Source organism: Panicum virgatum, chromosome 2K (genome assembly GCF_016808335.1).
Source record: "Panicum virgatum strain AP13 chromosome 2K, P.virgatum_v5, whole genome shotgun sequence".
Taxonomy (NCBI): domain Eukaryota; kingdom Viridiplantae; phylum Streptophyta; class Magnoliopsida; order Poales; family Poaceae; genus Panicum; species Panicum virgatum.
The window spans coordinates 49771516-49787168 of NC_053137.1; the positions used below are offsets into that span (position 1 = coordinate 49771516).

The 15653-nt window shown below is 52.1% G+C and overlaps 3 protein-coding genes across 4 annotated transcripts; all 3 read left to right on the forward strand.

The window, feature by feature from the left end:
* The first annotated feature begins 166 nt into the window (after window positions 1-166).
* On the forward strand, window positions 167-1497 carry LOC120682429. Of its 2 annotated transcripts, none has more exons than XM_039964351.1 (2): window positions 167-494; window positions 721-1497. In XM_039964351.1, the coding sequence occupies exon 2, from the start codon at window positions 726-728 to the stop codon at window positions 1161-1163; it is 438 nt and encodes a 145-aa protein (XP_039820285.1). In that variant the 5' UTR covers window positions 167-494; window positions 721-725; the 3' UTR covers window positions 1164-1497. The 2 variants fall into 2 exon arrangements, with proteins under 2 accessions (XP_039820285.1, XP_039820277.1); XM_039964343.1 differs by having other exon boundaries at window positions 172-641.
* Window positions 1498-7065: 5568 nt separating this feature from the next.
* LOC120682442 (probable galacturonosyltransferase 4) lies at window positions 7066-11074 on the forward strand. The gene is made up of 7 exons (XM_039964361.1): window positions 7066-7303; window positions 7421-7504; window positions 7720-8123; window positions 8712-8989; window positions 9115-9472; window positions 9619-10194; window positions 10490-11074. The coding sequence occupies exons 1-7, from the start codon at window positions 7174-7176 to the stop codon at window positions 10763-10765; spliced, it is 2106 nt and encodes a 701-aa protein (XP_039820295.1). The 5' UTR covers window positions 7066-7173; the 3' UTR covers window positions 10766-11074.
* Window positions 11075-13719: 2645 nt separating this feature from the next.
* LOC120682447 (zinc finger protein ZIC 2-like) lies at window positions 13720-14492 on the forward strand. The gene has a single exon (XM_039964366.1). The coding sequence runs from the start codon at window positions 13878-13880 to the stop codon at window positions 14277-14279; it is 402 nt and encodes a 133-aa protein (XP_039820300.1). The 5' UTR covers window positions 13720-13877; the 3' UTR covers window positions 14280-14492.
* Window positions 14493-15653: the final 1161 nt, after the last annotated feature.

Below are 15653 nucleotides of genomic sequence, written 5' to 3' on the forward strand. Positions count from 1 at the left end.
CGCGCGCGATCCTCTGTCCCGGCCCGGTCCCGGGTTGCGGCACCTACGCTCGCGCAGGCCTCGCCGTCGCTCCTCCCTTGCCCTACGTGGCGACTGGCGAGGCACGGGCGCGCGCACTAGAGTCGGCCGTGGCAGCGCAGCCGCGCGCACGCGAATTGAAGTTCGACGGGTGCACGCGCTCAGTGCTTGTGCGCTAGCGAGTGATCGAGATCGGCATGGTCTCCAGGTCAGGTCAGTTCGGTTAATATAGGCGGGCCAGCCGCGCGCGAGCCTTGCCTTGCCGTGGCGTGCGTGCAAAACGCTCCATTCCGAGGTCGAGACCAACCCGGCACCGATCCTCGTACCCGCAACGACACCCCTCTCTCTCTCTCTCTCTCTCTCTCTCTCTCTCTCTCTCTCTCTCTCTCTCTCTCTCTCTCTCTCTCTCTCTCTCTCTCTCTCTCTCTCTCTCTCAACAAGCTCCGTTCCTCTCTGCCCTCCCGTCTCGGGTTCAGGTACGTAGCGTCGTCCGTTCATGGCACAGGGGTCTTGTTCTTGTAGCTGGTTCGTTCCTCCTGCATGCAGCATGCATCCAATACAAGAAATAAAAAGCACAGCGCAGTGGCTGATCTTCAAATTAAGCCGAGAGGCGGAAGTCGATCGTACGTGACCCGGCCGCAGGCACGCACGGATGCTCTCTCTCTCTCTCTCTCTGAATCTTGGATTTCTGATGCGGTGCAGTGCGCATGGATCGGCGGCCGGAGCGCAAGGCGAAGCGCGCGAGGGAGGAGGAGGATGAGCAGGGCGGCGCGGCGCCGGCGGACTTCCCGTTCGAGGAGGCGGCGGGGGCGGACGACGCAGGGGAGGCGTCGCGGCGGCCGCCGGGGGTGTTCCAGTTCCCGTGGCAGAAGTGCCGCGGCGGGCTCGGCGTGACCCCCGCCGCGGGCGCGGGCGCCGGCGGAGCGGGATGGGAGCTGCGGGACGTCTTCTTCCGCTCCCTCGTGGACGGCGGCGCCGCGGCCATCGGCGTGCCGGGGGACCGCCTCGTGTCGCCGCCGCCCAGCAAGCAAGCGCTCCTCGAGGACGTCGACGCCTGGCTCGCCGCGGCCGCCGACGGCGAGGTGGACCCGGTCTGGCGCTCCGCGCTCATGTCCCGCCGCGGGCCGGCCTCGTCGGCCGCGTGAGCCTGGGTGGACGGACACGGACGCCGAGGACCCCCAGTCCCCACCGCGCACGCGCCCGGGATGAGGCCCGCGTGGCATTGATTGCACCGCGGCGCCCCATCATCAGCCGCGTGACGCTGACGTGGAGCGAGGCACCGGTGTGGGGACCACGGGTGGTGATGATTAGGATTCTCGTGGAAGATCAGGAACGTGTACAAAACCATGGCCATATGGTGATTCTTCTCTTGCCAATGTCCCTTCGGTCCTTGTATAGTTCATTCAAAACTTGTTTTTGATAAAAAGAAACATTGAAACATTTCAATTTTTGTTTATCCGATCCAGATTTTTAGTTCAACCCTTCAGAATAGCATCACAAAACCATAATCCTAATCCTCAACCCTTTTGTCTTCAAGCATGGCTTCCGCCCCCACCTCATGCTCTGCCTTCAACCCACCTCACCAATCACTGGCGATTGAAACATACTATACTACTAGCAAATTTTGTTTCCAAACCATCTATTCCCTTATTTCTTTTTTCTTTGTTTCTAACAACTTAGTTGCACCGTGTCCAGACTTACTTCCATCCATCTCCACTTAAACCATGGTGGATAGCAAGCCTCACTTGGAACCTCTCCCATGCCTTTACTCTATCATAAAACCCTTAAACGATGATGAACTAATTTCTAGACCTAAAGCGTGAATCCTCAAGTGAATCCAATAGGATCATTTGGCAAATAGCTTTTGTTAGTCAATTTCTTCTAGTTGTTCTTTGGACGGGAAAGAAGCCGAGTGGAACAGAAATGTTACTACACATTTCCTAGTTACCCTGCTAAAGTTCACATCGCAAAGCTGGAGAAAAAGCTGCTATGTTAAAAGCTATAAAAAAGGTAGACGTATCTCATGCGTTATTTCTAGTGAATGGCCATAGCATATATGTGAGAATTTCTCTCTTAAAAAGTCTATATTTTGTTTCAACATTGAGTAAGCATGTCAGCCAACTAGATCCTTTTGTTACCAAACATTATACATGGTTTGTTCCACGAACCAATATGCCAATGTGTTCGCATAGAAGATAGATGGTCAAAAACCATGCTCGCGAACCTCTCCTCCAGTCTTCAGCCAAACCAAATGGAGTTTGCCCATGTCCTTTTCCTAAAATCTGAGTCGTCAGCTACTCTTTTGAACCATACTGCCAGTTCACTTTGCAATCTATATTGAAATTTGAAAAACCTAAATCTGAGTCGCCGGCTACTCTTTTGAAAGCCATTCGTTAAACGTTAATGTGATGACAGATGTGAGCATATCTCCCTAAAAATATGCATCTTGAGTCAACGTTGAATAACCAAGTAATATAAGCCAACTAAACACTTGCCCTGTGGTTTGCTCAACAAATCAACGTGTTCACGCAGAGAGAATAGACGACGGCCAAAAACCATGCTGGCGAGACGACCCTCTTCCTCACTCTCCAGTCAAAACCGAGTGAATTCCGCTCGAAAAAAAAACCATGCTATCATCAGGTGTTTGCTTAAGAATCAAGACACCATGAACCGAAATCGCCACTCAAAGACAGCCTGAAAAGGCACTAGTACGATACTTGCTTGGGACGTCAAGGAGATCGCGTGCAGCGTGGCGTCACGAAAATATCCCTAGCCAGGCTCGCTGCGGTTCGCACCCTGCATTCCTGCTCACCCACCCACACCACGCCACACGCGCGCGCGCGCTATCGCGGCAGCCGGCAGCCCCCACGGCTGAAACCGAAACGGCGGCGAGGACCACACGCCCTCGCGGCTCCAGCTCGATCTTCGCTCATGCCGGGCTCGTGTGCCGGCACCGGCAGCGCGCGGGGAGGGCCGGCCAACCACGCGCCTACTAGATCGCTCGCCGCGACGCTGGCTGAAGAAGAGGTCGGCCGTCGGCGGGTCGCTGCTGTGTGTGCTGAGGCCGGCACACGGCACGAGATCCTGCGGCAGCAGAACGGATTCAAATTTCGCAGCACCCTGTTTAGTTCTCAAAAAAATTTCTACATTACTCATCACATCACATCGAATCTTTTGACACATATATGGAGCATTAAATAAAGTTGGAAAAAATAATTAATTACGCAGTCTAACTGATTAGCACGAGATGAATCTTTTAAACTTAATTAGTCCATGATTGGACATTATTTGTCAAGCAGAAACGAAATGTGCTACAGTATCAAAACCTAAACTTTTTCACCAACTAAACACACCCTCAGTTTCGCTTTCTAATCTCTACTTTCAAATCAAATCCTCCAAACCAGTAAAATTCTTGGCGAGTTTGCTGTGTTTCTCCGTTGATTGTTGGATTGGATAAAGCAAAACACAAACTCACAAACAGGGTTTCTTTTACCGACTGGTCGGACCAAACCGCTGCCCACCGGTTTCGGTAAACCGGACCGGTTTGATCGAAAACCGGTTAAAACCGGACAAATTAAAATTTCAAATTCAAACGCCAATTCAAACGATTTCAACCGGTAAGCCGACCGGTTTGCTCGGCTAACCGGTCTGGTTTGATCAGTAACCGATCTGTTGAAAAAAAACCGACTTTAGTTCAAAATTTGAATATTTGTATAACATGTTTTAGCCTAAATGAACCCTCCAACCCTCTTTTATACTACTTTTACATTAATACAATGTATAATATGGTTTACATTGTATTTGTATACTTTTGTATGCACGTTTTTTTAGTTTAACTTCAAATGCCTGCAAAGTATACTAAATAAACGAATATTTAAAAATTTTGACACCATTAGATTCGTCGCAACTTGAAATATTTTTAAAATTTTTTTGAGATTTTTTTGTTTTTTAATTCAAATTTTAATTTTAAATTTGGGCGGTTTGTAACCGCCCGGTACCAGAACCGGTCCGGACCGGTTTGACCGGTTACTGGTAACCGGTCCGGTTCCGGTCGGTTAGAAAAACCCTGCTCACAAAGCGAGGCCCGGCAAACCGACGACGCGACCGTCACGCGCGGCGATTTTTTTTATTTTTATATTTTTCATTTTCGTTTTTTACAAAAATATATTTTTGTTTTCAAAATTTACAGAAATATACCCCGGCCGCTCCGCTGCTGGGCGGCCGGGACCTAGTCGCCCCGCTGCGGGGCGGCAGGGACTTTTCTATAAAAATTTTCACAAAAAAATTACGCTAAGACCTCTAGAGAACCGGTCGTCCGGCAGCAGGGCGGCCGGCCCCAGACCGCCCGGCAGCCGGGCGGCCGGTGCAAGCAGCACCTCGACAGCAGCAGGTGGCCCGGAGCAGGTGAGCAGTTTGGCGCATTTCTTCTCCATTCAGATTAGTCTCAATCGGCAGCTTTTTTTTTGCTCGCATGGAAGGTCACTTTCACTCAATAGTGCTACTCGCTTTGAATAGATAAACAACAATTGAGTACTCCTTGCTTGTACGGTCCGCGGTGGTTTCGTAATTATGATATATTTAGTGTGTTGCTCAGTACAATCTCTTTGCATGCTTTTTTTTATCACCGCTGCTCTGTCTTGTTAATGTTTGCATGCTTAGCGAAGACAACTCTTTTGCAAGTCCTCTTTTGCGGCACTTAATAATCGTTGCTTCCGCTTTGCGTCGAGATTTGCCTAATCATTCTTAGCGTGAGCACGTCACGAGTTGGTTTGTATCACCTTTGCGGGTAGAAGAGAGAGACGTATTGAGCTGAATTGGTGTTGACACAGAATCGCGCCAACACACTCGAATGCGCTAGCACGCGCGAACGATCATCAAAACGATCAACTCGTGATGAATTGGCGCGATTCTATGTCAACACCAATTCAACTCAACACATCTCTCTCTTCTACCCGCAAAGGTGATACAAACCAACTCGTGACGTGCTCACGCTAAGAATGGTTAGGCAAATCTCGACGCAAAGTAGAAGCAACGATTATTAAGTGCCGCAAAAGAGGACTTGCAAAAGAGTTGTCTTCGCTAAGCATGCAAACATTAACAAGACAGAGCAGCGGTGAAAAAAAAACTTGCAAAGAGATAGAGATTGTATTGAGCAACACACTAAATATATCATAATTACAAAACCACCGCGGACCATACAAGCAAAGAGTAATCATTGTTGTTTATCTATTCAAAGCAAGTAGCACTATTGAGTGAAAGTGACTTTCCATGCGAGCAAAAAAAAACTGCCGGCTGACACTAATCTGAATGGAGACGAAATGCGCCAAGTTGCTCACCTGCTCACGACCCACTGCAGCTGTCGAGGTGCTTGCACTGGCCGCCCAGCTGCCGGCCGGCCTGGGGCCGGCCGCCCAACTACCGGGCGACCGGTCTTTCAGGGGTTTCAACATAATTTTTTTGTGAAATTTTTTACAGAAAAGTCCCTGCCGCCCCGCAGCGGGGCGACCAGGTCCCGGCCGCCCGGCTGCGGGGGGCGGGTATATTTCTGTAAATTTCGAAAACGAAAATATATTTTTATAAAAAACGAAAATAAAAAATAAAAAAAATAAAAAAATCGCATCACGCGCGCCCCATCTCGCGCGTCGCATGTATGGCTGGGCGTTCGGGCTACCCGAAAATTTCGGGTCGGGTATTTCGGGTTTCGGGTATTTCGAGTTTCCAAAAATACTACCCGAAATTAGTTGGGAAAAAGAAGAACCCGAAAATTCGGGTACCCGAAAATTCGGGTTCGGGTTCGGATTTACCCGAACTACCCGACCTGCTGAGTAGAGAGAGTAGACGAGACGCTGCTGGTCTGCAGCTTGCCGAGGAGGCCGGGGGTAAGAACAGCGCTGCTGCCACGGCGGGCTCCGGGAGGCGCGCAAAGACGGCGTCCGCATGCACATGCGCGACGGGGTCTGCGACGGACGCGAGGGCAAGGACTGGCGGAGGTTGGAGAGGCAAAGCAGGGAGGCGCGCGAGGTAGCCGGAGATGAGGGCGGCGTGCCACTGGAGAGCGTGGGAGGCGGAGGCGGACCTGCACACACGGAGGTGGGAGAGGAACGTCGGCAGCCCGATGGGATCTGCTGGTGGGTGCTGGCTTCGGCGTCTCGCCGTCCGTCGAGGATTCGAGATGCGCCGTCACGGCCTCCCTGGGAGTTGCGGCCGGAAGTCGGAGCCTGATGGCTTTGTATGCAACGTGGGGGGCTAGGGTTATTGGGGTTTGGGCCTTTGGAGTAGTGGGATTTGGGGGCCTTCGTGGGTTGGGCTGAAAATAGTGGGCTGGGCCTGACTATTTCGGGTTTGTTATGGAATTCGGGTACCGGGGTCTTAAACCCGAAATACCCGTAATAATTTCGGGTACCGTGGCTTACTACCCGAAGTAGTGTTCGGGTTTTTCGGATTCGGGTTTTTCGGGGTCGGGTTCGGGTTTTTCGGGTTCGGACTTCGGGTTTCGGGTAATATGCCCAGCTATAGTCGCATGGGTGTCACGCGCCTGGCGGCACCGCCCGCACATTACCCCCTCGCCACCCCACCACCGGCCCGGCCCCGAAAATTCGGCGGCCGCGCAAGCCGACGCCCAAACCCCATCGGGGGACCTAGAAAAAAAAAGCGCCTGCCCCCACCTAGACCTGGGCAAACGTCGGGTAGGGTCGGGTTCGGGTCGGGTCAAGGTCGGGTCACGGGTCGCATAGGACGGCCCGCGCCCGACCCGTACCTATCACCGGGTCGGGTCGGGTTGGCCCGTGCACCTTGCGCGGGCGTGTCGGGTCGGGTTTTTTTTCGGGTTGGGTCGGGTTTTTTGGCCTTTGGGTCGGGTTTTTTCGGGTTGGGTCGGGTTTTGGGTCAAAAATCACGGCCCGTGCCCGGCCCGTTGATTGTTGCGGGTCAAAAAAATACGGCCCGCGCCCACCCGCCACGTAGCTCGGGTCGGATTTTTTTCGGGCGGGTTGGGTCGGGTTGTTCGGGTCGGGTGACCCATGCCCAGGTCTACCCCCACCGGAAAGCGACCCCCCCTTCCGTCCCTCCCCTCCCTCCCCATCCCCAACCCCATCGGCACCGGCGGCGGCGGCGGCGACGGCTCTCCGGCCGTAGGCTCGCCAGCACTGGCGGCGAATGGCGGTGCTGCGGGGCCGGCGGCGGTGCCGAGGCGCGGTGCTGCTGCTGCTCCTCGCGTCGGTGCTCGCGCCGCTCGTGCTCTACGGGGGCTCCCCCGTCTCGGTCGCGCACCTCCCGGACTCCACCGGTGCGCTCCCATTCCATGGCCCCTCCCTCCCTCCCTCCCTCCCTCCCTCCCTGCGTGTGGTTTCGGCAATGCTGTGCTTGATGGTTGCGGATTTGTGTATTGTTTTTGTTTCCGCAGCGGCGAGCGGCGCGTTCGATCGGGAGGACGCTCCCAATCTGGTGTGGCCGCAGATAGCTGCGTCCGGGGTGTCCCTGGCCAGAGGTGGGTTCCTGTCTTCTGTCCCCCATTTCCTGCTTGGTAGGATCCCATCTCGCGAGTCGCGAAGCAAATTTTTGTTCGCATTTTGCTGTTTTGGATCGTGTAATGGTGCGGAGATGGGTGATTTTGGTTCTGACCAGTCAGAGAGAAGTTATGTCCGCAATGCGACGCCAACACTCGAACCCCCGCTAAATCACCGATTTTGGTGCCTTTTGTAGATTTGACGATCGAGAGGCTTGGGGAGCACAAAAACCGTGTGCTATCTGCAACCGATCATTTGCAAGCAGTTGAGGCAGCGAGTAGGAGCCGTGCGTCCGGAAAGCCTGATGCAAGTGTGCTGAGGGAGGAGCCCGAGTCACGGAATGCGGTTGTTGAGGGGAATGGCAACGCAGGGTTGGGACAGGGTGGCGTGATAAGGGAAGTTGTTGGAAGTGAGGGAAGTGCAGGTAGATTTGGTGAGCCGGGGGATGGCAAGGATGCTGTAGCGCGGAATGGAAAAGAGGTTGGGATAAAGTTGCCGCATTCAATTGATGCAGAGCACAAGGATGGGTCAGATGAAGGAGGGGAGAGCATCATTTCTGGAATGCACACTACTGGAAGCCTGAGTTCATCTTCTAGTCAGGTAAAGTTTATTGCAGGAGATCAACTTGTTTCACTTTGTTTCCTTGAAAGTATCTCTTACTTTTATTGCCTCTGTTCATTTAAAAGTTAGCTAGAACCTAGAAACTTCATTCCAAGGCATCATAGTTAAAATGTTGTCTGTGGATTGCCGATTTATCACCTTGTTTGAAAGCTCTTGCTTAGTGTTATTTGTATGAATGAGCATCGTATTATCTGGTGCTATCTGTAGGCTTTAGCTAATGTAAGAATTCACAATCATGGTTTTATTTGTTATTCCAGTCACCATTTTATAGTCAGGCCTTGTTTACTTCCCTTCAAAATTCCAAAATTTTACAAGATTCCCCATCACATGGAATGTTTTAACGCATGCATGAAGTATTAAATGTAGCTAAACAAAATAACTAATTACACAGTTTGTCTATAATTTGCGAGACGAATCTTTTGAGCCTAGTTAACCCATGGCGGGACAATAATTACCAAATACAAACGAAAGTGCTACAGTGCTTTACACCCAAAACTTTATGCATCTAAACAAGACCTCAGTTTTTTTTCTCGCGATCTAATGTTAAAGCTCTAATTATCTTCTCAGACTAGAGATGCTACTACCACCAGGGACAATCAAACAAGGTTGAGTAACAGTAGTTCTGCTCATCGCACAACGAATAGACATACTGGTCAATTGACAACATCACCAGATGCTACAGTTCACATCAACATCATCAAGGACCAGTTGACAAGAGCAAAGACATATCTTGGGTTTTTTGCTTCTAGAGGCAATCATGGATTTGCAAGGGAGCTCCGTGCACGGATGAGAGATATACAACGTGCTCTAGGTGATGCGACTAGTGATTGGCAGCTACCTCAGAAGTACATTCTCTTCTACTTTACTAAGATTTTTAACTGGCTTTCCTAGTGATGGTGTATGATTGATGTTTCGGTATTTTTTTATTGTAACCGAACACTTTTGACCTCATTTTCTGTTGTCTCAACAGTGTCCACAGCAAAATTAGAGCAATGGAGCAGACGCTGGTGAAGGTCAAGAAAATTCATGATAGTTGCTCAGGTGCTGTGAACAGGCGTCACACAGTCCTTCACTCAACGGAGCAGCAACTTGAATCAAACAAAAGACAGGCCAACTATCTAGCACAAGTAGCAGCAAAATCTCTACCCAAGGGTCTCCATTGCCTTACACTGAGGCTTACAAATGAGTATTATTTCACCAACTCAACGAATAAGGATTTTCCATATGTGGAGAAGCTGGAAGACCCCAAACTCTACCACTATGCCTTGTTTTCAGACAATGTATTGGCTGCTGCAGTGGTTGTTAACTCAACTCTTGTTCATGCTAAGGTATGCCACTTGGCCTCTGAACGATATTAAGTTGCCAAATAAGTGTCTGATTAATTATTGTGAATAAATAATCATCTTATATGTGCAATATTCTAGTCGATTTAACCATTTTCACCACTAATCTTTCTATGCTATATTTGATGCAGAAACCAGAAGATCATGTATTCCACATTGTGACAGATAGGCTTAACTATGCTGCAATGAAAATGTGGTTCCTGGCTAATCCATTGGGTAAAGCTGCTATTCAGGTTCAGAACATTGAAGAGTTTAAATGGCTAAATTCAAGCTACAGTCCAGTTCTGAAGCAGCTGGAATCACAGTTTATGATTGATTACTACTTCAAAAGTGGGCATGCTAGGCCTGACGAAAATCCTAAGTTTCGGAACCCCAAATACTTGTCGATTCTCAACCATCTGAGGTTTTATCTCCCTGAGATCTTCCCAAAGCTTAACAAGGTGTTATTTCTAGACGATGATACTGTAGTGCGGCGGGACCTAACTGCACTTTGGTTGGTAGATCTCAAAGGCAAGGTTAATGGTGCTGTTGAGACCTGTAGAGAGACATTCCATAGGTTTGATAAGTACCTAAACTTCTCAAATCCTCTTATTGCCAAAAATTTTGATCCGCATGCATGTGGTTGGGCATATGGCATGAACATGTTTGATTTGTCTGAGTGGAGAAAGCAAAACATCACTGAGGTTTACCATACCTGGCAGAAACTGGTGAGTATTGAAATTATGCTTCTGGTTCCCATGCTATTCTAAAACATGCACTAAAGTGTTTGAGCTGAAATTGTTAAGTAATGACCTAATGCATGTTATAAATTTGCTATCTGGCACTTCACAAAAATTTTGCACACTGTGTCTTAAGTAGGTTTTTTTTGTTGTTGAAAAGATATCCTAGTAGGGTTGCTTCTAGATTTTGATACACCAGTGCACTCCTGTAGGGTTTTGTCATTCATCAGTCTAATATCCCATCTTATCTTGTATGTTTCACTCACGATTCTCTTTTCTGCAGAATGAGAACAGGCTATTGTGGAAGCTAGGTACCCTCCCTGCTGGCCTTGTAACATTCTGGAACCGTACTTTCCCTCTTGATCGTTCCTGGCATCAGTTGGGACTTGGGTACAATCCAAATGTCAACGAAAGGGATATCAGGCGGGCAGCTGTCATCCACTACAATGGAAATCTGAAACCCTGGCTCGAGATTGGATTGCCCAAATACCGGAAATACTGGTCCACACATGTCAATTTCAACCAAGTGTTTCTACGAGAGTGCAATATAAATCCCTGAAGAGCAAATAGTGGTGTATGCTTTATCTTTTCTTCTAATTATTTCATAGATCAATTCTTTGTGCTCAGGGTATTTTAAGTTGCCTAGAGCACTAATTCTTTAACTGATCTCTTTTCTGATGTAAAGGTGCAAACAGGCAGGTTAGTGGTAGGGCTTAGATCATACAAATGATTAGGAGCCACGCAGACATATTACATTTTTGTACTTATAAATGCTAATATGGTAGCTAATTATTGATTGTATGAGTGGAACCCTCTGTAAGATTCTTTCAGAAATACTTCGTGGTAAGGAGCCACGTATAATATAGTTTGCTCCCCTCTTCCACTACTTCAATCTGATGCATCCACCGTGTGATCTGTATGATGCAAAGGTCCTCTAATGTCTTGCAACGTCACACCTTGTATCAACAAATTACCCAAGGGAACGAGAGAACTAGCAGCAGTTCCAAACCAGTTTTTTTTTGAAATAAAAGACAGGAGCACTGCCACATCATATAAAAAGAGAAGCATTCGTACGTAACGCGCCGAGACGAACACCACCACCACAAAAACAACACACAACAAAACACTACATCGCCACAACCTGGAAGAGGAGCCAAAAGAAGCCACCCGCGAATTGCGCCGTCGTCACCAACGCTGTGCCACTCCAAATGTGGCGGCCCGCTGCAGGCCAGAGCGGCAGCTCGAACTCCTCCACCATGGGACTATCCCCCTCAAGCCGCACACACACGATCGTCGATCCCCCTGTCCCAGTGGAGCTTCAGTAGAACACTCACGTCGCAGTGCCGAAAAAAACCACTGATCCTGGCCACTCTGCATGGGGGCCTCGCCTCTCCCACCGTCTCGCACTCCTCTGCTAAGGACTCAGATATCTGAAACCGCTATGAGAGCGACACCTCCGTCCAACCGTCACCGGAGTCACCACCGCACCATGCGCACCACCTCAAGACCTCTAGCACCCATGGGCCCTCTACACCTCCCTGCTAGCACGGACCAGCCGCGCCTCCTCCGCCGTTGCGCACGAGCAACACCGCCAACCAACCACCACCACTGTGTAGCCAAAGCGGGTCTCTAGATGTGGCGCCTCTAAGGAGGGCACGACGCCAATGACGCCGCCGTCGCACGTCCATAAATGGACAGGGTTTTCACCCTAGAGGACCCCGTGCTGTAGGACACGGTGCATCACAGTGGTGCCCCCAGCAGGGAGAACAACACCAAAAGGGCGCCGCCACCATCTCCACCGACAAAACCGTCGGTGAAGGCTTTCGCCCGACTCAGCACCGTGCCTGTCGCACACACTCGGACTAAGCAGTGGCTCACCCCTCCTCACCTCCGCAACGCCTCTACTAGAAGAGGCCCGACACAGTCCGAAACACCACCATGACGCCACTAGCAAGCACCAGCCGGCCCCAGCCCCACCACCCAGGCCACACTGGACCAATATCGCCATCAGAGGGGAGAGGAGGAGCACCACCTCCTCACCGCAGCACCCGTCGCCCGCGCACAGCACGCCCCCAACTCCACCATCTTCGGTCCGCCATGTCCCAGATCCGGTAGAGCGGCGGCACCCGCACGCGGCCACCAGCCACGGCCCGCCACGGCCCGCCACGGCCGTGTCCAGCAGGCAGCCCCGGCCGTGCTCAGCAGGCCGTGCCCACGCCAAGTGCCACGGCCACCTGCCAGCCGCGGGCAGGCAGGCCCACCAGCAGCCAGCCCCGGCCGCCACCTGCCGCGCCGCCGCCTGGACGGTGAACCCCGCGCCCATCCGCGCCAGCCACCGCCGCCGCCGCCGCCGCCGCCGCCAACTCCTTGCGCCCCCCCCCCCCCCCACACCCACAGGGCGCGCGCCCCCACCGCACGGCCACCGGATCCGGCCGGGGCGACGCCGGATCCGTGGCCTCCCGTCGCCGCCGCCGCGTAGCGCCGCGCCGGCGAGCCCCCTCCGAGGAACGAGACGACCGCGCCCGCGCCGAACCACCGGAGGAGAGGGGGAGGGAGCCACGCCGCCGCCTTCACCACGGGGCGCCCGAGCTTCCAGGCAGCCTGTTCGGGCGGCGGCGCGGCGGAGGAGAGGGAGGCCGCGAAGGGGGCGGCGGCTAGGGTTTGGGAGCGCCCGCGTCGGGAGCGACGCGACCGGCCGTGAGAGAGAGAGAGAGTCCCGAAGTCTGCGCTTCATGAATTTGTTGTACATCCTGGAAGTCCATCCTGGCGTCGGAGAGCTGCGTGGACGACATCCTCCACTCGCTGGCCGGGCTGCAGGTGCGCGTCAGCAGCGTGTGCTGCTCGGTGCTGGAGGGGATAGGCGACAGGTGCTTCGTCGACGCCTTCTCCGGCTTCCCCTTCAACCCGACGTACCCGCCGCTCGTCAAGCGCGTCTGCGGCCTCGCCGTACGTGTGAGGTTGAGGGGTCACGCACTCACGCCAGCCACATGGTGGCGACGGTGCGGCCTGCAGCGCCGTCGCAGCTACAGCTCTGTCAGCAACCCCACTGCACGAGTACTCCTTCAACTTGAATAAAGACAGTTCTTTTTTTGGTGAGATGTTTTGAGTTCTGGCTAAGGGGTTGTTCAATTTAGCTAGCTCTGTGCCAAAACTAACTTGCCACTTGATCGCTGAGCAATTTTTGTTAAGGATTTGGTTGTGCTGATTGCTACCGAACTCTGGTCAAATCACTCCTCTACATTTAACTCTAGTTTGTTTCATAAGCGCAACTACGCATGCACGCAGAGGCAGAGCTACTCTTGGGTCTTGCCGATACCGAAGACTTTATTTAGTGCATTTGAACAGAGGGAGTATTTGTTTGGAGTTACACCGGATCTGCATAATCAGTCTGTTATTAGGAGCTGCAAATTAACCGCGGAGGAAGCAATGAACCGTTCTGGATAAGTACTGCCGAGATCGACGTGACCAACGCGATAACCAGGACTTATCCAACAAAAAAAAACAATGATTAGATCCGATAAGTTCGGGACGGTGATCCACTCGTAGGTAGTCGTAGCTATATATGTGGCCGGTCGATGACAGATGCAGAGTTTTGCATTGCAACCAACTCGCCGTCGCAGTCTCGATCTGCGTAACGTGCTCTGTTCTTCCCGTCCTCTAGACTAGATTCCATGGCGAGGATCCTTGCGTCCGACGCCAGCGCCGGCGCGGCGGCGTCCGCTGCCCTAGGGTCGTCGTCGTGGCTCTTGGGGCTCTGCATGGTCGTGGTCTCCGTCTGGGTCGTCTCGTTCGCCGTCTTCATCTGCGGCCGCAGCTCCCACAGCGACGACTGCCCCGCCAAGAAGCAGCCGGCCGCGAAGAAGCCCGCTGCGGCCGCGAAGGCGAACCCGTCCAGCCGCGGTGGTACGGCGAGGTCGTCACGGACGGTGGCCGACACCTCGAGCATGTACACGGCCGCGTACATGGGCGGTGCTGCTGCCGCGGCCTACGGGTGCAGCGCCGGCCACGGTGGAGGCGGCTGCGGCGGCGGCGGCGGCGGCGGCTGCGGCGGCGGCGGCGGAGGTGGCTGCTAGAAGAGTGGATAGACATGCTCTCGGGAGTTGCGAATTGCGATGCGCCTCTGAGTTAGTTTCTCTTGATTAGTCTCTTGATCTCGTGTATTATTGCCTCTCCCATATTATTGTGAGGAAGGAGCGTCGGTTAGTTTTGCTTAGTTCGTTCGATGGTCGCGTGAATTTTGTTTGCTCTCGTCAATTTCATGATTTTCATCTTGCGGGTATTACTATTAAAAATCTGGTCGCAAAGAAATTTTATCAAATTACGTTCTGGTACATGCCTGCCCACAGGCACTCTGTTTGCTGCATCTTCGCTGCATTCAGCCAACGGTATTTATCTCTCACACAAAATCAGCACCAGTCACTACTACCAGCCAGCCAGCAGTATTTTTCTCTCAAAAAAATCAGCACCAGCACCAGCCAGCCGAACATAACCTAGATCTGTTGCGTCCGCTTGATGTACCAAGAGGAGAAATGCCCGGGAAAACTGCGAATCTATTCATCGCGCGCGCGAGTGCGAGCGATGCCGTCGCAGAAGGAGGAGGAAGGAGAAGAAGCGCCACCACTGTTCATCTTCCTCGCGGAGACGAGCACGCCGGTGAGGGGTGGGAGGTGGGTAGGGATGAAAGTGGGAACGGGAAAATCCCGTACCGACCAATGCCGTATCCCGATTTTACCGATCGAATACCGCATTTTTGGGAAAAACGAAATCAGGAAAAAATTCGGGAAAATTTGGTGAAAACGGGAACGAAAACGGTTGAAGGGTTTTCCGACCGAATTCACGGATCCCGTATTTCATCCGGTAAATTCCCGCGGTATTCCCGAATTTAGAGAGTCCTCAGCATTGGAGCCCACACAACGCACCCCGTGGCCCAAGAATGACGGCCCACGACCCCCTCCGATCCCTCGCCCAGGCCAAGCGCCCAGGATCACTCCACCACGGGCTGTCATCGTCGACCCCATCCAGTAGCGGGTCAGTTGGCCACCATCTTGGACTGGCCCTGACGCTCTGTGTCCCTGCCCCTGCGCTCGCCGCTCAGGTTGTCAGGAGGCATGAAGCCATCGTCCTTGGCTTGGCTCACAATGAAGCCACTGAACATCTTGTTACTTGTGCGACATTGGCACGTGATGCTATTTATCTATATAGACTATAGTTTTATTTCTCTATATGTTATGTATGTATATGGTTGAATATATTGCATTGAGTTCAACGTTTGAAGTGGTTACACGCTTGATGGTCCCGCTTTTAAATACCGCTTCCCGACCGTTATCGACATGCTTCCGATCGAATTGTTTCGATTTCGATTTCCCGTGCATTCGATTTCGTTTTCCCGACCGAGCTCTCCCGTTTCCGTACCCGTTCCCGAATAAAAATATGAAAATGAAAGTGGT